Here is a 26,992-nt window from a genome sequence, read left to right on the forward strand (position 1 = left end):
GCCCGGCCGGTTTGCATAAAGTTTTGCATCCGTTCCGGGCCGGGCAGATCTGGACAGTGACATCAGCGGCAACTCCTGAAGGGGAATCCCCATGTGTTCAGTGATTCCGGTTCAGGAGTTTCCCCTGATGTCACTGCCCAGATATGGACAGAGACATCATGCGCTCTGTCCAGGAGCGGAATCCCCGAACACACGGGGATTCCGCTCCTTCAGGGAGCTAAAATGGAGCTAGCACATAGCAGAGCGGGGAGATACCTCCCTGCTCTGCTATAGTGGCGTCGCTACAGTAGTAGCAGCCGCAGCAGCTAGCGGCGCCATGGAAGGTGTCGCCGGGCCAGGGCGCTTTTAACAAGCAGGGGAAGGGAGCCAGCGCAGCGCTCCCTTCCACCTGCTGTACACCCCGGCCCTGCCACACAGTGTAGCGTACAGCCATTCGTCCGAATGTCATCAACTCCTCCTCCTCACATGCGCTCTGTGCTGTGAGAAGGAGGAGATAGAGCGAAAGCCACGGAAAACCCGGCCATCACTCGGGACACATCCGGTGATGGCCGTGTAATACCCGGCCCCATAGACTTCTATGGGAGCTGGGCGGCCGGGTACCCGGCCGAAAATAGAGCATGTCCTATTTTTTGACGGCCGGTTTTCCCGGCCGTCCAAAAATCGGTCGTGTGAATAGCCCCATTAGGGGTCTATTATTCCTAATGCAGCCGGGTGCCGGCCGATTTATGAACAGCCGGCACCCGGACGGGAAACCCTGTCGTGTGAATGAGGCCTTATTGTACCATATAATGTACTGTGAAACAGGAAATAAAATTATTGTGAGGTTTAAAGGGAAAAAAACAGCGATTCCTCCATTGTTATTTGGGTTTCGTTTTTATGGCTTTCACCATGCAATAAAAACGGCATGTTAGTTTTATTCTGCAGGTCAATGCGGTACAGCAATAGCACATTTATATCGTTTATTTTATATTTTACTACTTTTACAAGGAAAAAAAATTAAAGATCCATAATTTTTTATTTCTCTGTCGATTGAGTGGTATGAGGGCTTATTTTTATTGGTACCATTTTGGTAAACATAAAAGACTATTTAGTCACTTTTTATTCTATTTTTTGTGGGAGATAAAATGATCAAAAAATATCCATTCTGGTGTTTAAATTTTAGTTTTTTACTGCATTCATGTTGCGGGTTAAATAATGTTATATTGTAATAGTTTGGACTTTTACGGACGCAGCGTTACCAATTATGTTTATTTTAGATTTCTTTTACAATGATTTAAATGGGAAAAGGTTTTTTTAACTTTTAATACTTTTATTTTATATAAAAGAAAACTTTATTTACCTGTTTTATACGCTTGCATGATATACTGCAATACCAATGCATTGCAGTATATCGTGATCTTGACAGGCTCACAAAAATGGCAGAACAAAGGACTTAATTCGGCTCTCAGGTTGCCATGGCAACTATCGGCAACCCGTAATTGCGTTGCGGTGGGGTAGAACGTCAGAGGGGGCTGCCCCCCTCTTTCTATCGGCTTACTTCGCTATTGACCACTATTTGCGTTCATACATGTTCATACATATAAGAGGTTATAAAGCTCATCCCCATTGTCCAAAAATGTGCGGACAAGAGGTGAAAAGCAAGCTGGGATACCTTGGGCCCCAGGGCCGCCATCAGGGGGGTATTAGGGGTACTACTGTAGGGGGCCCGGCCAAACTTAATTGAAAGGGGGGCCCGGCAACTGCCGCGACTTGCCTTTGGTAGAAAAAAACAGGCCCCTGCAATGGGGACTGTTCTTTTCACCAAAGCAATGTCGTGAGCTGCGGGCCCCCCTCTCGTCAAACACCGCCGTGAGCTGCGGGCCCCCCTCTCATCTAACACCGCCGCGAAACACCGCGCGTGAACGACCGCAAGCGCGCACCGGCGCGCTCGTTACCGCAAACGCGCGCTCACGCGCGAACGACTGGACACGCCGGAAAGCAACCCGCTCGTGCCCGCCGCCGAGAGGGATGCGGTGCGCACGCACCAAAAGTACAGCGACCAATCAACTGGGAAGAACAGCCAGGACAGCGGCGCACAGTCTAATTACCTGCTGGCACGCCTCCGACTCCGCCTCCTCGCCCTCCTCCTCCGCCTCCTCGTCCTCCTCCTCGGCCTCCTCGTCCAGCGCCTCCTCGTCCGACTCCGCCTCCTTGTCCGACTCCGCCTCCTCGTCCTCCAGAGCGTAGCTGCGTAAGGAGAGGGGGAGGAGTCCAGTTCTTGCGCGGCGGCAGGAGTTCTTCGATCCCCGCCATTGCCTGGAGGTGAAGGACGACATCTGGACCGAAGACATCGCCTGACGAGGACTGGAGTGGGAGCATCTCTTCTGACACAGTGAGTAAAATGTCTCAAAGTGCTGTTTATGTATGGCCCTGTTCACACAGAGTATTTTGCAGGCCGAAAAAATCTGCCTCAAAATTCCTTAAAGAATTTTGAGGCAGATTTTGACCTGCCCACACTATCTTGCCGCGTTTTTTTGCTGCGTTTTTTGCCTGCGGCGATTGAGGACAGCAGACAAAAAACGCAGCGAAAAATGCATTTTCTGCCTCCCATTGATTTTGATGGGAGGTCAGAGGCGGAACCGCGGCAAGAAAGGACGTGCTGCTTTTTCTTTTTTCCGCGACTGGCTCCCATTGATTTCAGATTAAATCAATGGGAGGCGGTTTTGGAAGTTCTTTGGTGCTGATTCTGACGCAGAGTCCGAGTCAATATCAAGGCCCAAAAACTCTGTGAACTGGGCCTTATTGGTAGGGCTTATTCAGACGAACGTGTAATACGTCCGTGCAACGCGCGTGATTTTCACGCGCCTCGCACGGACCTATGTTACTCTATGGGGCCGTGCAGACTGTCAGTGATTTTCACGCAGCGTGTGTCCGTGTGTCCGCTGCGTAAAACTCACGACATGTCCTATATTTGTGCATTGTTCGCGCATCACGCACCCATTGAAGTCAATGGGTGCGTGAAAATCACGCCCAGCACTTCCGCAGCAGTATAAACTATGAATGAAAACAGAAAAGCACCACATGCTACAAACATACAAACAGTGTCATAATGATGGCGGCTGCGCGAAAATCACGCAGCCACGCATCATACGCTGCTGACACACAGAGCTGTTATGGACCTTTTGCATGCGCAAAGCGCCACGTTTTTGCGCACGCAAAAAGCACACGCTTGTGTAAATCCGGCCATAGGGTAGGAACACACTAGGCATGAACACTGCGGATTTTATGCAACACATTTTATTGTGGAAAATCCGCAGCGTATTACAGTCGCAGCAGAGTGGATGAGATATGAACAAATCTCATCCGCACGCTGCAAAAAAAATGGACCTGCAGTGTGGTTTTTTAAGCCGCAGCGTGTCAATTTATTCTGTGCAATCGCTGCTCCTCTGTTGCGGAAATGCTGCGGTTCTGCCGCAAAAATCACATATGAGAAAAAAAAAAGGTACTTTTTTACATTTATAAAAAAGTTTAGACTTGCCCCGGCCGTAGTCCTGGTGACGCGATCCTCTATTCTTAGCGCAGCTCGGCCTCCTGTCATGACGTTTCATCCCATGTGACTGCTGCAGCGGTCACATGGTCTACAGCGTCATCCCAGGAGGCGGGGCTACGTTCAGAAGAGAGAGATGCGTCATCTAAACTACGGCCGGGGCAAGTCTAAACTTTTTTTTCCCTGCAGGATTCCCGCAGCGGACACGCCTCACGAAACCTGCGCCACTATTTGGGGCGGTTTTGCTGGCAGAATTCCCTGCGGCTACCGGGGCGGATAAGCTGTGTAGTTTTACTCAGCATATCCGCCTAGTGTGTTCCTTATGATGTCGCTCCTGGAGCTGCTGCCGGTCTCTAAATAGGCAGTTGGTCCAGTAGAATTTGGAATTATTTTTTTTTTGTGAACCAGCTTAAAAAAATACAAAACTTTTGTGTTAGGGCCTGTTCACATCACCGTTCACTTCCGCTCCGGGGTTCCGTCTGAGGTTTCTGTCGGGTGAACCACGCAACGGAAAGTGAAAGTGACAGCACAGCTTCCGTTTCAGTCACCATTGCTCTCAATGGTGACGAAAACATCGCTAATGGTTTCCGTTCGTCACCATTCCGGCAGGTTTTCGGACGGAATCAATAGCGGAGTCGACTGCGCGAATGCTGACGGAAACGGAAGCTGTGCTGTCACTTTCACTTTCCGTTGCGGTGTTCACCCGACGGAAACCTCAGACGGAACCCCGGAGCGGAAGCGAACGGTGATGTGAACAGGCCCGAACACAAAAGTTTTGTATTTTTTTAAGCTGGTTCACAAAAAAAAATAATTCCAAATTCTACTGGACCAATTTCCTATTTAGAGACCGGCAGCAGCTCCAGGAGCGACATCATAAGGAACACACTAGGCGGATATGCTGAGTAAAACTACACAGCTTATCCGCCCCCGGTAGCCGCAGGGAATTCTGCCAGCAAAACCGCACCAAATAGTGGCTCAGGTTTTGTGACGCATGTCCGCTGCGGGAATCCTGCAGGGAAAAAAAAGTTTAGACTTACCCCGGCCGTAGTCCTGGTGAAGCATCTCTCTCTTCTGAACGTAGCCCCGCCTCCTGGTATGACGCTGTAGACCATGTGACAGCTGCAGCAGTCACATGGTATGAAACGTCATGACAGGAGGCCGGGCTGCGCTAAGAATAGAGGATCGCGTCACCAGGACTATGGCCGGGGCAAGTCTAAACTTTTTTATAAATTTAAAAAAGTGCCTTTTTTTTTTTCTCATGTGTGATTTTTGCGGCAGAACCGCAGCATTTCCGCAACAGAGGAGCAGCGATTCCACAGAATAAATTGACACGCTGCGGCTTAAAAAGCCACACTGCAGGTCCATTTTTTTTGCAGCGTGCGGATGAGATTTGTTCACATCTCATCCACTCTGCTGCGACTGTAATACGCTGCAGATTTTCCACAATAAAATGTGTTGCATAAAATCCGCAGCGTTCATGCCTAGTGTGTTCCTACCCTAAGGCCGGATTCACACAAGCGTGTGCTTTTTGCGTGCGCAAAAACGTGGCGTTTTGCGCATGCAAAAGGTCCATAACAGCTCCGTGTGGCAGCAGCGTATGATGCGTGGCTGCGTGATTTTCGCGCAGCCGCCATCATTATGACACTCTGTTTGTATGTTTGTAGCACGTGGTGCTTTTCTGTTTTCATTCATAGTTTATACGGCTGCGGAAGTGCTGGCCGTGATTTTCACGCATCCATTGACTTCAATGGGTGCGTGATGCGCGAACAATGCACAAATATAGGACATGTTGTGAGTTTTATGCAGCGGACACACGGACACACGCTGCGTGAAAATCACTGACAGTCTGCACGGCCCCATAGAGTAACATAGGTCCGTGCGAGGCGCGTGAAAATCACGCACGTTGCACGGATGTATTACACGTTCGTCTGAATAAGCCCTAACAATAAGGCCCAGTTCACAAAGTTTTTGGGCCTTGATATTGACTCGGACACTGCGTCAGAATCAGCACCAAAGAACTTCCAAAACCGCCTCCCATTGATTTCATCTGAAATCAATGGGAGCCAGTCGCGGAAAAAAGAAAAAGCAGCACGTACTTTCTTGCCGCAGTTCTGCCTCTGACCTCCCATCGAAATCAATGGGAGGCAGAAAATGCATTTTTCCCTGCGTTTTTTGTCTGCTGTCCTCAATCGCCGCGAGCAAAAAACGCGGCAAAAAACGCAGCAAGATAGTGTGTGCAGGTCAAAATCTGCCTCAAAATTTGGTGCGCGGTTCCAGCCGGTCGCGGGTGCGCATGCGCGGGAGTTTGCGGGTGCGCACGATCGGTCGCACGGGCGGCAGTATTTGACGGCCCCCATGACGACCCCCATGCTACCCAGGGCCGCCATCAGGGGGGGTATTATGGGTACTGATGTGAGAGGCCCGGCCAAACCTAATTGAAAGGGGGGCCCGAAGCTCACGACATTCTTTTGGTGAAAAAAAACAAGCCCCATTGCAGGGGCCTGTTTTTTTTTCTACCAAAGGCAAGTCGCGGCAGTTGCCGGGCCCCCCTTTCAATTAGGTTTGGCCGGGCCTCTCACATCAGTACCCATAATACCCCCCTGATGGCGGCCCTGGGTACCATGATATAGTGCTGGACGGAGTACCGTTAACAGGCAGTGCCACGGTAGGGGGGCCCAGAAAATTTAGCTGTAGGGGGCCCTGAAATTCCTGATGGCGGCCCTATTGGGCCCTATCAGGTAAAAGATATAAAAGCGGTACCACATTTAATGTCCACTAGTGAGACTTTTCCACATTTCTTCTTGTAGGTGTCCTTTAAAATTATATAAATATATATGGAAAAGTAGCCAAGTCGTCATGTAAAGACACATCCACCATTGCTGCTTTTCTGCATTTATAAGTCTACACCTCAGCCCCCTCCTCACTATCATAACCACAATGGTGACAAGCTCCGCACACTCTTCTCCTGCTGCTGGGATCATTCCCATTATTTAATTGACTATGAGCTACCGGACCCCCATCATCTTCATAATAGGACCCAGAGTAACAGACATGAAGTATAAATGTAATGGGGAAAATATATTAAAACTGGCACACACACCTAAATCATGATAAGTTTGACGTTCTGGTGGAGGCCCTGCAGACCTTCGGCTAGTCCTTGTCCCCTTTTCTCACAATTTTCGGAAAGTAACGAGAAAAGTAAAAATGTAAATATTTTAGCGCAGCAATGGCATGCGCCAAAATGTGCAACTTTTTTATTGCAAAAAAACTAGTGTAATCCTGTATGATACACTCCTCAACATTGAAATTGCATTACCAAGAACGAAAAGTTTTGGAATGGTGAAAATCACAGGATGGACAGACATGTTAATGACATGCAAATGATAAAAAAAATTCAAACAAAATATCTCAAACATCTGGATCTATTCAGTATAGAGTATGAGCGCCACTTGCTGAAATACACGCACTTACACGCCTTGGCATGCTATTAATGAGGTTATTAATAGTTGTCTGAGGAATGTTATGCCACGCTCAATGCAATCGAGCACGCAAATCATCAAGACTGGCTGCTGGCAACTCCCTTTGCTATTGCCGACTAAATACATCCCAGATGTGCTCGATGGGAGACAAGTCCGGCGACACTGCAGGCCATGGTAGCACGTTTAGGCCACGCAGGCTGCGAACAGTAGCACAAGCAACATGCGACCTGGTGTCGTCCCATTGAAAAACGTCCACTGGGACACATTGAAGAAATGACCGTACCACTGGTTCCATGACAAAATCAGCCGAGCTATTAGGTTACCTGAAATTAAGACTAGAGGGATCCTAACGTACATTATGCCACCGCACACCATAATCCCGGGAGTAGGACCGGTGTGACATTCCCTTGTGAAGGCCTCTTCATGGAGTTGCCACGTGGTCTCCAGACCAAACTCCGGTTATCATTGCGGACTTAAAAGCGGGACTCATTGCTGAAGAGGTAGGCCTCCATTCCAGCCCCTATTGTTGTCTTACTGTGCACCATGATAGCCTTTGAGAACGGTGGCGTGTGGTCAATGGAACACCTGTAGCTAGATGTCTGGCTCATAGCCCGACGTTGTGCAAACGCCTTCTGATGGTCTGTCTCGACACTGGTTGCCGCCCTAGGCTTGGGGTGTGAAGTCCAAGTTTGCTTGCAGTACAGAATGGATCACTACGCACCATTCTTCCAATCAGATGGTCCTTCCGTGTAGAGGTTCGCCTCCACGCACCTCTTGCTGTCATTCCTGTTCGTTGTTGTTCTCCCAATCTCCGGGACACGCAACTTTGAACAGTGCTGACATCTCGGCCTAGGCGCGTAGCGATCTGCCGGAGTGATAAACCAAGGTCTCTCAGTTCAAGGACTCTGTCCCTCTCAGTTTGTGACAAGTGGCGATAACTGGCACATCGAGGAACAGGAGGCATCGCACAATCATCCCACAATATTTGATCCGATTTTTGAGGTTTCATGTGGCTAAAAAAACTTTGCATTCAATCTGACTTTTATGCCTCCCACATGCCGCAGATTGGAGCGAGGTGCTTGAAAATTTGTTCATTTGCAGATCTTAGCGACACCTGCTACTTCCTCGATTTTGATAACCTTACGGCTTGTCCTTACTGGTGTTGCAATTTCAATGTTGAGGAGTGTGTATACAAACCAACACATTTATCAGTTTTTGTCAGAACCTTAATATCACAGAAATATAAAATATAATTCGTATTTTACCTCAGATTCTGCAGGTTATGTAACGCTGGTGCAAGTCTTTCTAATCCTTCAGTGTGTAAGGAACATTGATCTAGATTTAGTTTTTTTATATTTGTACAGGTTTCCAGAATAAATGCTAACACTGCGCAGTCTAGAGCTGACATGTGAACATCAGAAAGGTCAAAATATCTGAGTGATGTCAATGATTCCTTCACTAGAGCCTTATTCCGGGTTTCATACAGATAGAAGAACGTCCTGAGAAGACGTCGCTTCTTGTCTTCACTTTCCACCAGACTCTGTTCTTCTAGAATGAAGTTATTCAGCCAAGTGATAACATCTCTGGAAGCCTGAGCTTCGTGTTTCTCCAGGTACCCAGTTAGTATTGATTTGGTGTAGCCATCCGATAGACCACACAGGAAGCGGAGGAACACTTCGCCACGTCCATCAGAATAGGATTTGGCGTCTTCTAGTGATTTCTGTAACTTCTCAGGAGAATAATCAGCATAATGAACCAAGGCAGAGAAGAATTCCTGAACAGTGAGATGTAAGAAGGAATAGGTCACAGGTTCCTCCGATTCCATCAGAAAACTTGATAAGAGCTTTGACTCATTGTCCACATGGAAAGACTCCAGATCTCGTTCATCAAAAATAATCATGTGATTCATTACTCCATGTTCTGCCATCCATCCGATGGACTGCAGGAGCTTCTGAGCATCACTTTTGTGCAGGCTGTGATTGGACAGAATGTTAGCGACAAATATCGTAAAGAGTTGTGTCACCGTTTTTGGTAATAATGACACCTGCTGATCACTACTTGTTGGTTGGAAGCTGTTGGATAAGACTGTACAGATGATCCAGCAGTAGGACGGGAGGTAACAGAACGTGTACAATGTGTCGTGCTGCTTCACATAATGAAAAGCCTTTTCTGCCAGTTCTTGGTTGGGGAAGAAATTTTCAAAGTACATCCGTCGTTCTTCTGGAAAAAATCCAGTGATTTCTACTATTCGCTGGAAAACTTCACAACCAATTGCTGCCAGTTTGGTCGGACGACTGGTCATTAGGACAGAACAACCATTAAGAAGAGACTTTCTCACTAAACTAACGACAATCTGACCGCAATGTTCCGGCTGTTTAGGATTAGAGCACAAGTGACTTGATGTAAAATCTATTTCATGAATGTTTTCATCTAATCCATCAAATATAAAGAGAAGTTTCTCTGGATCTTGTAAGATGTCGTCAAGCTGCTCCTTCAGATCTGGGTATTGATGGAGGATCATGGTCTCCAGACTAACCTTATCCAGTCTATTGAGTTCCCGGAACTTGAAGAAAAAAACAAAAGAGAATCTCTGATAGTGTTTTCCGATTACCCAGTCATAGACAAACTTCTGCATCAGGGTGGTCTTTCCTATACCTGGCACTCCGCTCACCATTATCATATGAGGCACAAGTCCGGATCGGTGGCACCAACGGAACATCTTGTTGGGGGAAATGCGCTGCAGTTCATTTTGTTTATTCTTTAAATATTTCTCATGTTTTACCCCGGTCTCTATGAGCTCATTCTCAGAACGTTCCCTAAAGTGATCAGTGGACACAATGATGAGGTTCACATAACGTGTAGAGAATGGAAAACTTTCCTCTCCCTGGTTACAACTTGGAGGTTTGTTCTCTATAAATTTCTTCGTTTTTTCATGTAAATGTTCCTTATGACCGTTTTGGACGTCTGTAGAAAAAAAAAATATGATAAATGTAAAGATAATCTGAAATAAAACAAGCAGCTTCTCCAGGTAATAAATACATTTTGAACATATTCATAGTTCAAAAAAACGTATTCATTTCATTAAGTGGAATATGGCACGTTTTTTAGAAAATAAATAATTGTAAAATGTAATATTAGATAAAGTGTGTCTTAAACTGTTACAATATATTTATATAGATTAAAAGTCTGTTCACACTGCACAATTATCGTTATGATTTTCTTGTTTCCAAACGATAATAACAGTCATTTCAAGAGCACAGCTCCCACGACTCCCGGACCCCCGATAATCAGCGGAATGAAAACAAAGCGCCGTGCATTTAGTTGTGGCTTTGCCTGGTACTGCAGTTGAGTTCTATTCACTTGTACGGGACTGAGCGGGTGTGAGCTGCAGTACCAGGCACAGCCACAACCAAACGTTCAACAATGTGCTTGGGTAAACTATGAAGGGAGTCGGATCCCCACTTTGTATATATTAATGGCCTGTCTGAAGAAAGGAAACCTACTTAAACCGGTTCAGGACCAGGCTATTTTGAGCCTTCAGAACAAGATACCATTTAGCCATTTTAAGCACGCATTATAACTATTTTTATTTGTTGGGCCAGCGACGTGATTTTTGCGACGTTGTTTTGTGCAGGTTTGTTATTTCATTATTTTTATACGCATAAGTTTTGATTTTTTTAGAATTTTTGAGGATTATAGTTTAACCCCTTCACCGCTTTGCGCACCCTGACATGCCATTACTTCCGGGTGTGGGGAGTGGTGCTTTCAGCGCTCACGCGCCAAGCGCGCTCCATATGTGCTCCATGCGGGTGTCGGCTGTATTTTACAGTGGACCCCCGGGACTAACAGCTGGGAGCAGCAATCGCGCTGTTCCTGGCTGTTTAACCCCTCAAATGCTGCGGTCAATTGCGACCGCAGCATCTGAGGGGTTGAAAAGAAGCTCATCGCCCCCACGGAGTGAGATCGGGGGGTGACAACGGTTGTTATAACAGCCCAGGGGCCTAATGAAGGCCCCCACGGCTGCCTTCACTCTGCCTCTGCTAAACCCTGCCTGTGACTTAACAGATGCCTGTAAAACTGACGATATGCTGCAATACGTTAGTATTTCAGTATATTGTACCAGCAATCTAATGATCACTGGTTCAAGTCCCCTAGGGGGGCTAGTAAAGTGTGTAAAAAAAAGTTATTAGTAGTGAAAAAAAAATATAAAAAGTTAAAAAAAAACCTTTTCCCATTTTCCCCCTAAAGTAATGTAACAAATAAAAAAAAGTAAACAAAATTGGTATCTCTGCGTCCATAAAAGTCTGAACTATTACAATATAGCGTTATTTAATGTGCACGGTGAACGCCGTAAAAAATAAAAAATTTAAAACGCCAAAATCGTTTTTTGGTCAACTTAGCTCTCAAAAAATTTTTAATAAAAAGTGATCAAAAAGTTCTACGTACCAAAAAAATAATACTAATAAAAACTACAGCTCATCCCGCAAAAAATAAGCCCTCACACGGCTCAATCAGTGAAAAAATAAAAAAAGTTCTGGCTCTCAGAATGTGGCGACACAAAACATTATTGTTTTTTAACAAAGAGTTTATTATCAATAAAAGTAGTAAAATATTTTAAAAAAATGATATGAATTTGTTATTACTGTAATCGTATTGATCCACAGAATAAAAATAAGTTGTCGTTTTTACCACACGGTGAAAGCCGTAAAAACTAAATCCAAAAAACAATTGAGGAATCGCAGTTTTTCCGACTTCAGCCCGCAAAGAATTTGTTTTCAGTTTCCCAGTACATTATATGGAACTATAAATGGTACCAAAATAAACTACAACTCCTCCCGCAAAAAATAAGCCCTCACACCGCTCTATTGACAGAAAAATAAAAAAGTTATGGCTCTTGGAATGCGGGGAGTGAAAAACGAAAAGCAAAAATCAAAAAACGGCTTCGTCCCGAAGGGGTTAAAATAAAAATGTAAAGAAACCCCCCGAAAATAGACATATTATTTATGATCGTCACATGTACCGTAAATGTTTATTTATTACATGTCTATTTTAGGCAATTGGGTCAGGGTTAGCATTTAGACAGTGATTGGCGGGGGGGACATTTTATGGGGGAATATTTTATGTGTATTTTATATTTCATTTACTTTTGCTTTTTTATTTTTTTTTTATTATGATCTGTCTTTGAAAGGTCAGAAAAGATCGTTGGGGTGATTATTTTATTTTACACGCCATTTTCCATTGTAACTGGTGCCGCACAACCGCCAGTCACATGACCGCTTCCTCTGTTCTATACAAAGCGCTCATTGAACGGTGTGTGTGCGAAATTAGAGAAGAAAGAAGCGGTGACAACAGCTTCTATATTCTCTACGGGGTCCACGGCAGTCGGCTGCTCGATCGCTTGGGGAGTCAACTTAGGCCTGTCTTGTAGATATACTATTGTGGGAGCTTTAGAGAACAGGGTCGTCTGCCGTATGTATATAGCGGGTGGTCAGCTGGCGACCAGTTTAGGTCTATTTCAGATGGTAGAAATAAGTCCACATTTCAAGGTCTGTTTAAGGTCTACTACACCCGGACTCGACACAGGTCTACTGAATTGAACTTAGATCAGTATAAAGCCGTAATATGGACCATAAAATGCGTCCGTAGGTTCTCACTTCTTTTTTGCTATACAGTTGAGCATACGTTTTTTACTGCATTCCCCTAAGAAGCGTATGCTGCTACAACAGGATGTCTATACAATTGAAATATTTTATGAATATTTAATCGATATTACTGGACAATCATAGAAACAATGTGTGATATAGATTTTCTATATCAGGGTATTCTTGTATGAAATTGTAGGGATATTTATTCTAGAGGATATCATATATCTTAATAAGCTCTATTCGTAGGAAAGAAATCTACGAGCCTCATGTAGGAAAACTAGTCCAGACAAGAACCGGAAATAATGGCCATAAGAACCAATCAGATTTCAGCTTTTATTTTCTCAAAAAAAAAGTAGTGATCAGATTGTTTTGCTAATGGCAACATCTCCGATTCTTATCTGCACTAGTTTCCTTACAGAAGACGCAATCTCTCGCCATTTTCTGAGAATTAAATATTAAAGTTAATCTCCATCTTTTATCATCAGGTCGTATTTAGGTCCAACATTCTGTGCCGATTCATTTCTCAATATAATGTTACATCTTTTGTTCCGCTGTAAGAAATTCTTAGTTTCATCTATACTGGTAAACGTTAAAGCTGTATTTACAGTCCTGTAAGTTTGCCCAATTAATATTCACTGCACTTATTCATTCCATTGGTCAGTTTTCTGACCAATGGAATGAATGAATCGCGGTACATAATAATAAGGGAAATGTTCAGGGCTGTATAGTTTACTGTAACCAAAAGCGAACAGAAAAATGACCGGATTGTAATATATGAAGAACATTATTAGTATAATACATGCACAAAATTGATACAAGGTCATTTTTATAAAACATTCATTGCCATGCAGCAAAGATAAAAAACCAAAATTTTTTTTTGTTTTCTTTAGCCTAAAGAGAATCTGTGACCAGTTTATAACTTCCCTATCTCCTACCTAATCTAATAGGCGCTTTGATGCTGATAACTACTGTGAAAACGTTTATTATTTACAAAGTTATGATCATTTTTAGATTTCTGCAAATATTTTCTTAGTGATCAACTGGGCGTTTTTTTTTTTAGTTTTACCATGTGGGCGTTCTATAGAAAAATGTATGAAGCTGACCAATCAGCGTCATACACTTCTCTTCAGTCCAGCCTAGCTTCATACGCAGCCCAGCGCGATCTCAGCTAGAATCACGAGATCACGCTGTGACGTCACTTACTCTGGCAGGTCCCTCACCAGAGCGTCGGAAGACGGACCAGACATCGCCTCCTGCCGTGCCAGGAGAATTATCCTCCTCAGCAGCAGCACCATAGCAGCACCATAGACATTGATGTCAGGGGCTCCTCCTGAAGTGGAATCCCCGGCCAGAGTCGGCAACGGGAATTCCGCTCAAGGAGTAGACACTGACGTCACTGTCCATACATGGACAGTGACATCAAGGGCTTCCCCGAGCACAGCGCTTAAAGTAGCGTTGTGCCCATGAGAGTCCTCGGTGAGCGGAGAAGCTCCCTTTGCTCCTCTGCTAAGAACTAATTCTGAAGCTGGGAGCTGATTGTTCCCTGCTTCAGAATTGGGTTCAACTGTATCTGCATCCTGAGGCGAGAAATACCCCCAGCCGCCCGGGATAATGGGACACCGCTCAGAATCCGGGACTGTCCCGCTGAATCTGGGACGGTTGGGAGGTATGATACATACATACATACATTACATACATAGATACGTACCTTTCAGTACTGGGGGTAGTTGGTGTCCATGTTTATCCAGCAGGATTTGCTCCACCGTATTGTTACCTAAAGTGCAATACAAAGATCTGTTACTTTCTGATTATTTGTGTGAAGGTATAGTTGCTTTTCCTATGTTTTTTTTTTTTATAATTGGCTTATATTCACTGTAGAGAAAGGTGGAGACTGGAGAACAACTTCATAATAACTACAGTGTATTGATGTTACTTTTCTAGTGGCAAAATAGGTCCTTTGAGCCGGAATCGAACCAGCGACCTTCTGGTCTGTGCTGCAGATACCAAGTGTGGAAGAACTACAATATTTTTGAGATCTTGGAGTCTGAAATGGGGAGAAGGTATATGGATGAACTCCCTTCTTTGTACATGTTTACAATGGTATGGAAAGTTTTAGCTAAAAGATTTGATGCTGACAGATACTTTAGAACTACGCCAATATGGGGAAATACCAATTTGGTAGATGAGAGTATAAATTCTGGAAGCAGGGAGGGATAAGGTAGAAGGTTTAAAAAGATTCCAAGATTTAGGTATGGAATATGGATTTGGGGAGAAAGAAAGAATGAATATGGTATCTGTAAATGGAGGCTAATGACAATGGAACTAAATGGGAATCCACTTCTAACTTTACTTGAGTGTTTAGAGAAATTTGGTTGGAGATGTATATGGGATATGGGGGAGATAAGGGAGTCCCAATGGATGGGAATCCTAGAGAATATTCCAAAATTTTCCTGTGGACCACAGCTTCTGGTCACCCAGCTCTTTATTGTTAATAGGGCATATTATTCTCTCTATAGGCTGGCAAAGAAGGATAAGGATCGGGAAGCAAAATGCCCTAAATGTGAAGGAGAAAAAGGTGCAGTGTATTATACCAGTGATCGAACGAGTTCAAGTAGAATGTGTAAAAAAAAAAGTGAAATAAAGTTTTTAGTAGTGAAAAAAAAGAATAAAATATTAAAAGTTGAAAAAAAAACTTTCCCTGTTTTTTCTCTAAAGTAATGTAAAAAATAAAGAAAGTAAACAAAATTGGTCCGTAAAAGTTTGAACTATTATAATATAGCGTTATTTAAAGAGGCTCTGTCACCACATTATAAGTGCCCTGTCTCCTACATAAGGAGATCGGCGCTATAATGTAGATGACAGCAGTGCTTTTTATTTAAAAAAAACGATCTGTTTTCACCACTTTATTAGCGATTTTCGATTTATGCTAATGAGTTGCTTAATGCCCAAGTGGGCGTGTTTTTACTTCAGACCAAGTGGGCGTTGTACAGAGGAGTGTATGACGCTGACCAATCAATGACCAATCAGCGTCATGCACTCCTCTCCATTCATTTACTCAGCATATAGGGATCTTTTTAGATCTCTATGTGCTGTCTTATACTAACACATTAACAATACTGAAGTGTTTAGACAGTGAATAGACATTCCACGGGATGTCTATTCACAATCTCTGCACTTCGTTACTGTTTCTGTGGTATTTACAGCAGAGGAAGCGTAATCTCGTTGCAACCTGTCATCTACCGCGTAATCTCGCGAGATTACGCTTCCTCTGCTGTAACTACCTCAGACAGAGTAACGAAGTGCAGAGATTGTGAATAGACATCCCGTGGAATGTCTATTCACTGTCTAAACACTTCAGTATCGTTAATGTGTTAGTATAAGACAGAAAATAGAGATCTAAAAAGATCCCTATGTGCTGAGTAAATGAATGGAGAAGAGTGCATGATGCTGATTGGTCAGCTTCATACACTCCCCTGTACAACGCCCACTTGGTCTAAAGTAAAAAAATGCCCACTCGGGCATTAAGCAACTCATTAGCATAAATCTAAAATCTCGAATAAAGTGGTGAAAACAGATCGCTTTTTTAAATAAAAAGCATTTCTGTTACCTACATTATAGCGCCGATCTCCTTATGTAGGAGACAGGGCACTTATAATGTGGTGACAGAGCCTCTTTAACGTGCACGGTGAACCACATAAAAAAAAAACATTTAAAACGCCAAAATCGCTCTTTTTTGGTCGATTTAGTGCTAAAAAAAGAATGTAAGAAGTGATGAAAAAGTTGAATGTACCCAAAAAATGGTACCGATAAAAACTGCAGGTCATCCCGCAACAAACAAGCCCTCACACCGCTCAATCCATGGAAAAATAAAAAAGTTGTGGCTCTCAGAATGTGGTGAAACAAAACAATAATGTTTTTTTGACAAAAAGTTTTTGTGTTTTTTAAAAGTAGTAAAATATTTAAAAAAAACTATATAAATTTGGTATCACCGTAATCGTATTGAGCCACAGAATAAAGGTAAGTTATCATTTTTACCGCACGGTGAAAGCCGTAAAAACTAAACCCAGAAAACAATAAAGGAATCGCAGTTATTTCCAATTTCAGAACTTTAAATGCTACCTGTAGAAACTACAACTCGTCCAGCAAAAGATAAGCCCTCACACTACTCTATTGACGGAAAAATAAATGAGTTATGGCCCTAGGAAGGAGGGGAGTGAAAAACGAAAATCAAAAATCAAAAAATGTCCGTATCTTTGAGGAGAACCTTTCACCTGCCCATGCATGTGCAGCATGTAAAGGGCAGGGCTGTACAAACCCTGTCTCACTATAAATTCTCTTCCTAACTTTCTTTGTTATTTAGATATCGGTGCCGTTATATTTGGCGCCCGATATTTAAAGGGAATGTGTTGCCAGAAAAACATGTTGTTTTTTTTTTAATTAAACATTTAGTGTGTAGGTGATTAAACATTGTTCAAATTTTTTTTATTTTTTTCACGAGTCAGGAAATATTATAAATTAGATTCTAATTTATAATAATTCCCATTGCTGGTCACTAGATGGAGCTATTCCCAAAATTGCAGCATTGCAAAATTGGGTAAAAAGCCCTCGCTCTAGTGAGCTCTCAGCATCCCCCCCTCCTTTATCCTGGCTAGTGCCGGGATAAACGAGGGGTTTGAACGGTCTAACCTCCTACACTGTGTGTCGCCATTTTTTGAGCTAACACACAGTGTAGTAGGTTTACATACAGTAGTAAACGTACACAAACACGAACATACATTGAAATCTCTTACCTGCTCCTGCCGCCGCGGCTCCCTCCGGCCCGTCCGCTCCGTCTGCTGCCGCTGGTCCAAGTGCACAAGTCCGGAAGCCGCGACCGGAAGTAGTAATCTTACTTTCCGGCCGCGACTTCCGGTCCACAGGAAAATGGCGCCGGACGGCGCCAATTTCAAATTGGACTGTGTGGGAGCGGCGCATGCGCAGTTCCCACACAGACGGCGTACACAGAAGTGGATGGGACGGGAGCCGTTCGCAGTCCCTATGGGACTGTGGCTGCCGTATTCCATGTCTGTATGTGTCGTTAATCGACACATACAGAAATGGAACAAAAAATGGCAGCCCCCATAGGGAAGAAAAAGTGTAAAAATAAGAAAAAGTAAAACACAAACACACAAATAAATATAAACGTTTTTAATAAAGCACTAACATCTTTAACATATGAAAAAAAAATTTGTGATGACACTGTTCCTTTAAATAACACCCTGAACTATCAATGGGGCGTGTAATTGGCAAGGGCAGGGGCGTAGCTAGGGGGGGCAGGCGGGGCATGTGCCCCGGGCACAACCTGGAGGATACGGATAGGGGGGCGCCAAAGAGCAGCTGATCGCTGCTGACAGGCGCCCCGTATGTGGGACACCTGCAGCAGCTTAGGAAGAGCCAGGACATTACGGCGTTCTGACTGGGGTCTATGACGGCCAAGGAGTGGACCAGTCCAGTCACCTGACCTCACGTCAGTGACATGAGGTCAGATGACTCAGGTCAGGGGCAGGTCCACTCCCGTGCTGCAGCCTCCCTGCCTGTGCTCTGTCGAGAAGCAGAGAGGAAGCTCCGCCCACAGCCCGTCCTGACCTGTCAGCAAGGAGACGTGTGTGTGTGTGTGTGTGTGTGTGTCTCTTACATCTAGTTATCTCTGTGTTATCTGTGGTGTTACATAGGACTGCAGGGAACATCTACTACATTATCTGTACTGTGTGCTAAATTACAATCTCAGCTCTGCTACACAGTACAGATAATGTAGTAGATGTTCCCTGCAGTCCTATGTAACACCACAGATAACACAGTGATATCTCTCTGAGTACAGATAATGTTGTAGTGTTACCTGCAGTCCTATGTAACACCACAGATAACACAGTGATAACTCTCTAAATACAGATAGTAGTGTTACCTGCAGTCCTATGTAACACCACAGATAACACAGTGATAACTCTCTAAATACAGATAGTAGTGTTACCTGCAGTTCTATGTAACACCACAGATAACACAGTGATAACTCTGATTACAGATAATGTAGTAGCTGTTGCCTGCAGTCCTATGTAACACCACAGATAACACATTGTGCTAAATTACAATCTCAGCTCTACTAGAATGTGTTATCTGTGGTGTTACATAGGACTGTAGGCAACAGCTACTACATTATCTGTACTCAGAGAGTTATCACTGTGTTATCTGTGGTGTTACATAGGACTGCAGGGAACATCTACTACATTATCTGTACTGTGTACATATGTGCCTGTGTGAGTATATATGGGTCTGTTTGTGAATGTGTCTTTGTGCTTGTATATTTGTGCCTTTTATGTATTTTTATATGTTCCGGCTGTGTATTTATCTGCCGGTGTGTGTGTGTGTGTGTGTGTGTGTGTGTTTATATGTGTCTGTACGTCTATATATTTACCTGTATGTATGTATTCCAGAATGTGTGTATGCAGGGCCGCCATCAGGAATTTCAGGGCCCCCTACAGCTACATTTTCTGGGCCCCCCTACCGTGGCACCGCCTGTTAACGGTACTCCGTCCAGTACTATATCATGGTACCCAGGGCCGCCATCAGGGGGGGTATTAGGGGTACTGATGTGAGAGGCCCGGCCAAACCTAATTGAAAGGGGGGCCCGGCAAACTGCCGCGACTTGCCTTTGGTAGAAAAAAAACAGGCCCCTGCAATGGGGCCCGTTTTTTTCACCAAAAGAATGTCATGAGCTGCGGGCCCCCCTTTCAATTAGGTTTGGCCGGGCTTCTCACATCAGTACCCCTAATACCCCCCCTGATGGCGGCCCTGGGTAGCATGGGGGCCGTCAAACACCGCCGCCCGTGCGACCGATCACGCGCACCACGCAAACTCCCGCGCATGCGCACCGGCGACCGCCTGGAAGCGCGCACCGAATTTTGAGGCAGATTTTGACCTGCCCACACTATCTTGCCGCGTTTTTTGCCTGCGGCGATTGAGGACAGCAGACAGAAAACGCAGCGAAAAATGCATTTTCTGCCTCCCATTGATTTAGATGGCAGGTCAGAGGCGGAACCGCGGCAAGAAAGGACGTGCTGCTTTTTCTTTTTTCCGCGACTGGCTCCCATTGATTTCAGATTAAATCAATGGGAGGCGGTTTTGGAAGTTTTTTGGTGCTGATTCTGACGCAGTGTCCGAGTCAATATCAAGGCCCAAAAACTCTGTGAACTGGGCCTTATTGTTAGGGCTTATTCAGACGAACGTGTAATACGTCCGTGAAACGTGTGTGATTTTCACGCGCCTGGCACGGACCTATGTTACTCTATGGGGCCGTGCAGACTGTCAGTGATTTTCACGCAGCGCGAGTCCGCTGCGTAAAACTCACGACATGTCCGATATTTGTGCATTGTTCGCGCATCACGCACCCATTGAAGTCAATGGGTGGGTGAAAATCACGCCCAGCACTTCCGCAGCCGTATAAACTATGAATGAAAACAGAAAAGCACCACGTGCTACAAACATAGTGTCATAATGATGGCGGCTGCGCGAAAATCACACAGCCGCGCATCATACGCTGCTGACACACGGAGCTGTTATGGACCTTTTGCAAGCGCAAAACGCCACGTTTTTGCGCGCGCAAAAAGCACACGCTTGTGTAAATCCGGCCTTAGGGTAGGAACACACTAGGCATGAACACTGCGGATTTTATGCAACACATTTTATTGTGGAAAATCCGCAGCGTATCACAGTCGCAGCAGAGGGGATGAGATTAGAACAAATCTCATCCACACGCTGCAAAAAAAATGGACCTGCAGTGTGGCTTTTTGGCTTTTTAAGTCGCATGTCAATGTATTCTGTGGAATCGCCGCTCCTCTGTTGCAGAAATGCTGCGGTTCTGCCGCAAAAATCACAAATGAGAAAAAAAAAAAAAGGCCACTTTTTTAAATTTATAAAAAAGTTTAGACTTGCCCCGGCCGTAGTCCTGGTGACGCGATCCTCTATTCTTAGCGCAGCCCCGCCTCCTGTCATGACGTTTCATCCCATGTGACTGATGCAGCGGTCACATGGTCTACAGCGTCATCCCAGGAGGCGGGGCTACGTTCAGAAGAGAGAGATGCGTCACTTAAACTACGGCCGGGGTAAGTCTAAACTTTTTTTTCCCTGCAGGATTCCCGCAGCGGACACACCTCACGAAACCTGCGCCACTATTTGGTGCGGTTTTGCTGGCGGAATTCCCTGCGGCTCCCGGGATAAGCTGTGTAGTTTTACTCAGCATATCCGCCTAGTGTGTCCCTTATGATGTCGCTCCTGGAGCTGCTGCCGCTCTCTAAATAGGCAGTTAGTTCGGTAGAATTTGGAATTATTTTTTTTTGTGAACCAGCTTAAAAAAATACAAAACTTTTGTGTTAGGGCCTGTTCACATCACTGTTCGCTTCCGCTCCGGGGTTCCTTCTGAGGTTTCTGTCGGGTGAACCCCGCAACGGAAAGTGAAAGTGATAGCACAGCTTCCGTTTCCATCACCATTAGCGCAGTCGACTGCGCTATTAATTCCGTCCGAAAACCAGCCGGAATGGTGACGAACGGAAACCATTAGCGATGTTTCCGTCACCATTGAGATCAATGGTGACTGAAACGGAAGCTGTGCTGTCACTTTCACTTTCCGTTGCGGGGTTCACCCGACAGAAACCTCAGACGGAACCCCGGAGCGGAAGCGAACAGTGATGTGAACAGGCCCTAACACAAAAGTTTTGTATTTTTTTAAGCTGGTTCACAAAAAAAAATAATTCCAAATTCTACTGGACCAACTTCCTATTTAGAGAGCGGCAGCAGCTCCAGGAGCGACATCATAAGGGACACACTAGGTGGATATGCTGAGTAAAACTACACAGCTTATCCCGGGAGCCGCAGGGAATTCTGCCAGCAAAACCGCACCAAATAGCGGCGCAGGTTTCGTGAGGCATGTCCGCTGCGGGAATCCTGCAGGGAAAAAAAAGTTTAGACTTGCCCCGGCCGTAGTCCTGGTGACGCATCTCTCTCTTCTGAACGTAGCCCCGCCTCCTGGGATGACGCTGTAGACCATGTGACCGCTGCATCAGTCACATGGGATGAAACGTCATGACAGGAGGCCGGGCTGCGCTAAGAATAGAGGATCGCGTCACCAGGACTACGGCCGGGGCAAGTCTAAACTTTATCAATTTAAAAAAGTACCTTTTTTTTCTTCTCTTGTGTGATTTTTGCGGCAGAACCGCAGCATTTCCGCAACAGAGGAGCAGCGATTCCACAGAATACATTGACATGCGACTTAAAAAGCCAAAGCCACACGGCAGGTACATTATTTTTGCAGCGTGTGGATGAGATTTGTTCATATCTGACCCCCTCTGCTGCGACTGTGATACGCTACGGATTATCCACAATAAAATGTGTTGCATAAAATCCGCAGTGTTCATGCCTAGTGTGTTCCTACCCTAAGGCCGGATTTACACAAGCGTGTGCTTTTTGCACGCGCAAAAAACGTGGCGTTTTGCGCATGCAAAAGGTCCATAACAGCTCCGTGTGTCAGCAGCGTATGATGCGTGGCTGCGTGATTTTCGCGCAGCCGCCATCATTATGACACTCTGTTTGTAGCACGTGGTGCTTTTCTAATTTCATTCATAGTTTATACGGCTGCGGAAGTGCTGGGCGTGATTTTCACGCACCCATTGACTTCAATGGGTGCGTGATGCGCGAACAATGCACCAATATAGGACATGTCGTGAGTTTTACGCAGCGGACACACGGACACACGCTGCGTGAAAATCACTGACAGTCCGCACGGCACCATAGAGTAACATAGGTCCGTGCGAGGCGCGTGAAAATCACGCACGTTGCACGGACGTATTACACATTCGTCTGAATAAGCCCTAACAATAAGGCCCAGTTCGCAGAGTTTTTGGGCCTTGATATTGACTCGGACACTGCGTCAGAATCAGCACCAAACAACTTCCAAAACCGCCTCCCATTGATTTAATCTGAAATCAATGGGAGCCAGTCGCGGAAAAAAGAAAAAGCAGCACGTCCTTTCTTGCCGCGGTTCCGCCTCTGACCTCCCATCTAAATCAATGGGAGGCAGAAAATGCATTTTTCGCTGCGTTTTTTGTCTGCTGTCCTCAATCGCCGCGAGCAAAAAACGCAGCAAAAAAACGCAGCAAGATAGTGTGGGCAGGTCAAAATCTGCCTCAAAATTCTTTAAGGAATTTTGAGGCAGATTTTTTTTTGCCTGCAAAATACTGTGTAAACAGGGCCATACATAAACAGCACTTTGAGATAATTTACTCACTGTCAGAAGAGCTGCTCCCACTCCAGTCCTCTTCCGGCGATGTCTTCCAGGGGAGGTCTTCGGTCCAGACGTCCAGTCCTTCACCTCCAGCCAGGCTCCAGGTAAGTTTTGTCCATGTGGGTCCGCGGCTGCGCGCGCTTCGTTCGCGGGTGCGCGGGCGGCCGGTCGCGGGTGCGCGTGCGGTCGATCGCGGGTGCGCGCGCGGGCGGTCTCCAGTGCGGGCGTTCGTGGATGCGCTCGCGAGTGCGCACGCGCGGCAGTTTCATTGTGCGCGCGATCGGGTGCGCGCGCGGGCGGACGGTTTGACGGCCCCCCATGACGAGGGGAGGGGGCCCGCAGCAGCAGCAGCTCACGACATTCTTATGGTGAAAAAAACGGGCCCCATTGCAGGGGCCCGTTTTTTCCTACCAAAAGAATGTCGAGGCAGTTGCCGGGCCCCCCTTTCAATTAGTTTTGGCCGGGCCCCTCACACCACTACCCCTAATACCCCCCTGATGGCGGCCCTGTGTGTATGTATAATTGCCTGTATGTCTAAATATCTGTCTTTATGTATGTACAGTATATATGTTCCAGCGTATCTATATATGTGGTTAATTTTTGGTTTGTGTAGGGGGCGGCAATAGAAAGTCCCGCACAGGGCGCCATCCAGCCTAAGGCCGGCCCTGGCTGTCACCAACCCTAGTCAGAAGGAACTCTGTCGCTGCCTGCGCCGAATGACCTCCTCGGCTCCTCCGGTAAGTCACACCAGGCAGAGCGGAGAGTGGTAGCGGTAGGCTACTGCTCACCGGTCTGTTCACAGTGTGGCGCTATTTAAAAGGGGTGGGAGTGTGGCGCTATTTACAAAGGGGCAGCGGGCTGTGTGTAGCACTATCTACAAGGGGGGTGTGTGCTGCTATCTACTAGGGGGGAAGCGGACTGTGTGTGGCACTATCTACAAGGGGGGCTGTGTGTGGCACTATTTATAAGGGGGGCTGTGTGTGGCACTATCTACAGGGGGCTGTGTGTGGCACTATCTACAAGAGAGGGGCTGTGTGTGGCACTATCTACAGGGGGCTGTGTGTGGCACTATCTACAAGAGAGGGGCTGTGTGGCGCTATCTACAGGGGGCTGTGTGTGGCACTATCTAGAGGGGCCTGTGTGTGGCCTCTTTAATTTATTTTCTTTTAATTTATTTTTATGTTAATTACATTATAGAACTATATCGCTTGTAAAATGTAGAAATGCTTTTATACTCAAGTTACATTAAAAAAATTGTGAACAAAAAATTACATCTCATTGATTGGTAGGGAAAGAAAACATGGCGAGGGGGAAGGAGATGTACAGCTTGTTTGTCGAAAGCGAAAGAGTTAGCGCGTGCGCACGCATGCTCGCACTGCTTCTAGCTGTGCGTGCGTGCGCACACGCTCTCCCCTCTCCAGTTCTTGCTGTGGCACTTTCCGTAGCTGATTGGACAGTGTCACAGTGATGTTACACACCCCCTTGCCTTTACAAGCCCCATTTAAAGTTCAGGGGGCTATTTAAATATCGGGCACCAAATATAACGGCATCAATATCTAAATAATGGAGGAGATTAGGAATAAAATGTAAAGTGCCCCAGGGTTTGTACAGCCCTGCCCATTACATGCTGCACTCAGCTGCACATGTATGGGCAAGTGAAAGGTTCTCTGTAAGGGGTTAATACACATGTTGTGGCTATGCCCTCAAATCAAGGGATTTTGGGAGGATGCCCTGAATGATATTTTGGAGGGATATGAGATTGAAATCCCCTGGGATCTGATTATATGTGTATTGGGTTACGATGGATTTAAGATCACAGGAGCGACTAAGAAGGAGGTATTATTTTAACTCTAATACTGGGCGCGTTAGACAATTATAATCAAATGGATTAAACAAGAGCAGTTGTTGGAGGCAATATGTAAAGAAGATGCTACAATATGAAAAAATACATTATATAGGAAAAATAGGATACACCCTTCTAGCGCTTAGAAAACGGTACTTCATGAGCGGCAGTCACAGTAGGTAAATCTTAGCCATGTATAGCATGTATAAGGACGCTGACAGTGACCACCGCCCTGTCTCTGCCTGATCGCACTGCTATGATATGAGCTGGAAACATCGGCTGCGTTCTTTTCATTGTTACAGGAGCGCCGTCACGGGAAACGTGATCTCATATATTGGAGAATTTTTTTATAATTTCATGATATCAAATTAAAAGGTGGACCCTTTAAGAAACCACAGGATAAGGCCTCCTGCACACGACCGTAGCCATGTGCACGCCCGTGATTTTCGGGTCGGCCGGCAGCGGACTGTCAGCCGCAAGCCGCTCGCAAATCGTGGGCCATGCACATGGCCGCGGCCATTATTTTCAATGAGCCCGGACCGCAGAAGACGGCCGTAATAAGACACGTCCGTTCTTTCTGCGGTGCGGGCTCCCGGGCCATGCACAGACCGCAAAAACTACGGTCGTGTGCACGGCCCCATCGAAATTAATGGTGCCGCAATTCTCCCGTGGATTTTCGGGGGAATTGCGGCCGAAAAAGCACGTTCGTGTGCATGGGGCCTTAGAGTATCAGGATCATAAAAGGGTATTTCTAGAAGATCTTGTGTCTGATTATATGTTTGTGCCCCCTCCTGCATACATGATGACTAGATAAGCAGTGTTTATGGTGACCTCCGAAACATCTCACAGTCAGGTGAAGAGGCAAAGCGTCTTATTTCAGAATCACGTGCTGCACTGACCCTCTAGATTGTGATTTTCATATCCTTAGACCTTCTGTTCTTAGACATCTTACAGTATACAGATATAATCCACTCATGTCCTGCCTGCTGAAAACAGATATTTACATGTCATCACTATCAAAAATTGATATCCGTAACCATATTTCTGTGACTGTCCTTTTATCTGAATGAGACGTGGAGAAATCCATGTGCTTGCCGCCAAAACGACCAAATTCAGATTAATAGAACTGAAGAAGGTCTAAAGCATAAAAAACCTCCTAAATGTAACAGAATATTTGTTCTACATTTCATACACAATGTTACCTGTCTGACAGAGTTCCTCCAGTACAGCGCGCAGGCCAGGGGAATTGCGACGTAAGATATAAAGACTGACCCACAATCCTATCACAGTTTCTCTTCCACTATGAAAAACATCCTGTAATAAAGTCCGGGCCAATGTTTTTCTATCATTTTCTAAAGTCCGGAATTTCTAGAACACGAGGAAGAACAGATATAAATATTATATAGAGGAGAATATTTGTAAATGCTTCAAAGACAAAAGTTATTTCATTTCATGTGTTCCTGTGTACAATAAAATTAAGGAATTCATTACAAAACCCAATTTTAAAAGGGATCTCTGGGAAAATAAACTAAAAAAAAGAAATAATATTTCATAATAAGAATATTCCTAAATACCTTATTTTTATCCCAAGATGCTCATTTAGTCAAGGGGTATATATTGTTTATCACTAAAAATGTCGCCGTCATGTAATTGTCAGACTAACTGAGCAGACCTCGCATGCTCCGGTATAGGCATTCACAACGCAGCTGCCAGTCAGCCTGAGCAGCAAGAAGCAGTTACGCTGGGCTGGAGCACTTCTCTTCATGCAATACGTCCTAATGCATATGAAGACGGGTTTCCAACATAATTACGTGACGGCGGCCATTTTACTGATAAACAATGTTTACCCCTTGACTAAACGAGCGTCTTTGGATAAAAATAATGTATTTGTGGGGCGTGGCTTGGCTGTTGATCCTAATGGCTGCGTGAGGACTGAGCTCCGGCACCATCTCCACTTCATAAGCGTCGTAAGCCTCATAAATAGACCCGCCACTTACCGACATTTGCAGCACGGGTCACTGAATCATTCAGGATGCCGAGGCGGAAAAGACCGGTGACGAGACCAGCTCGGCTCACCGACTTCTACCCCTCCCGCCTTGTGGAGGAAAAACAAGATGGCGGGGAGACGCGCTCGCAGAGAGGATCTCTTACCTCAGAGCCTGCAGCTCTGTCACCCACAAAACCTTCTCT

General features: G+C 45.4%; 1 protein-coding gene across 1 annotated transcript in view; it reads right to left on the minus strand.

Moving 5' to 3' along the window:
* LOC142665241 (NACHT, LRR and PYD domains-containing protein 3-like) overlaps positions 1 to 26,992 on the minus strand; it is an 82,319-nt gene that overhangs the window by 42,707 nt on the left and 12,620 nt on the right. Inside the window, exons 3-5 of the mRNA XM_075844871.1 lie at positions 26,005 to 26,170; positions 14,359 to 14,424; positions 8,271 to 9,969 (exon numbers count right to left, since the gene is read on the minus strand). Of these exons, the coding sequence (XP_075700986.1) occupies positions 8,271 to 9,969; positions 14,359 to 14,424; positions 26,005 to 26,170 (1,931 nt within the window). The remainder of the gene's footprint in view (positions 1 to 8,270; positions 9,970 to 14,358; positions 14,425 to 26,004; positions 26,171 to 26,992) is intronic.

Source organism: Rhinoderma darwinii, chromosome 12 (assembly GCF_050947455.1).
Source record: "Rhinoderma darwinii isolate aRhiDar2 chromosome 12, aRhiDar2.hap1, whole genome shotgun sequence".
Taxonomy (NCBI): Eukaryota; Metazoa; Chordata; class Amphibia; order Anura; family Rhinodermatidae; genus Rhinoderma; species Rhinoderma darwinii.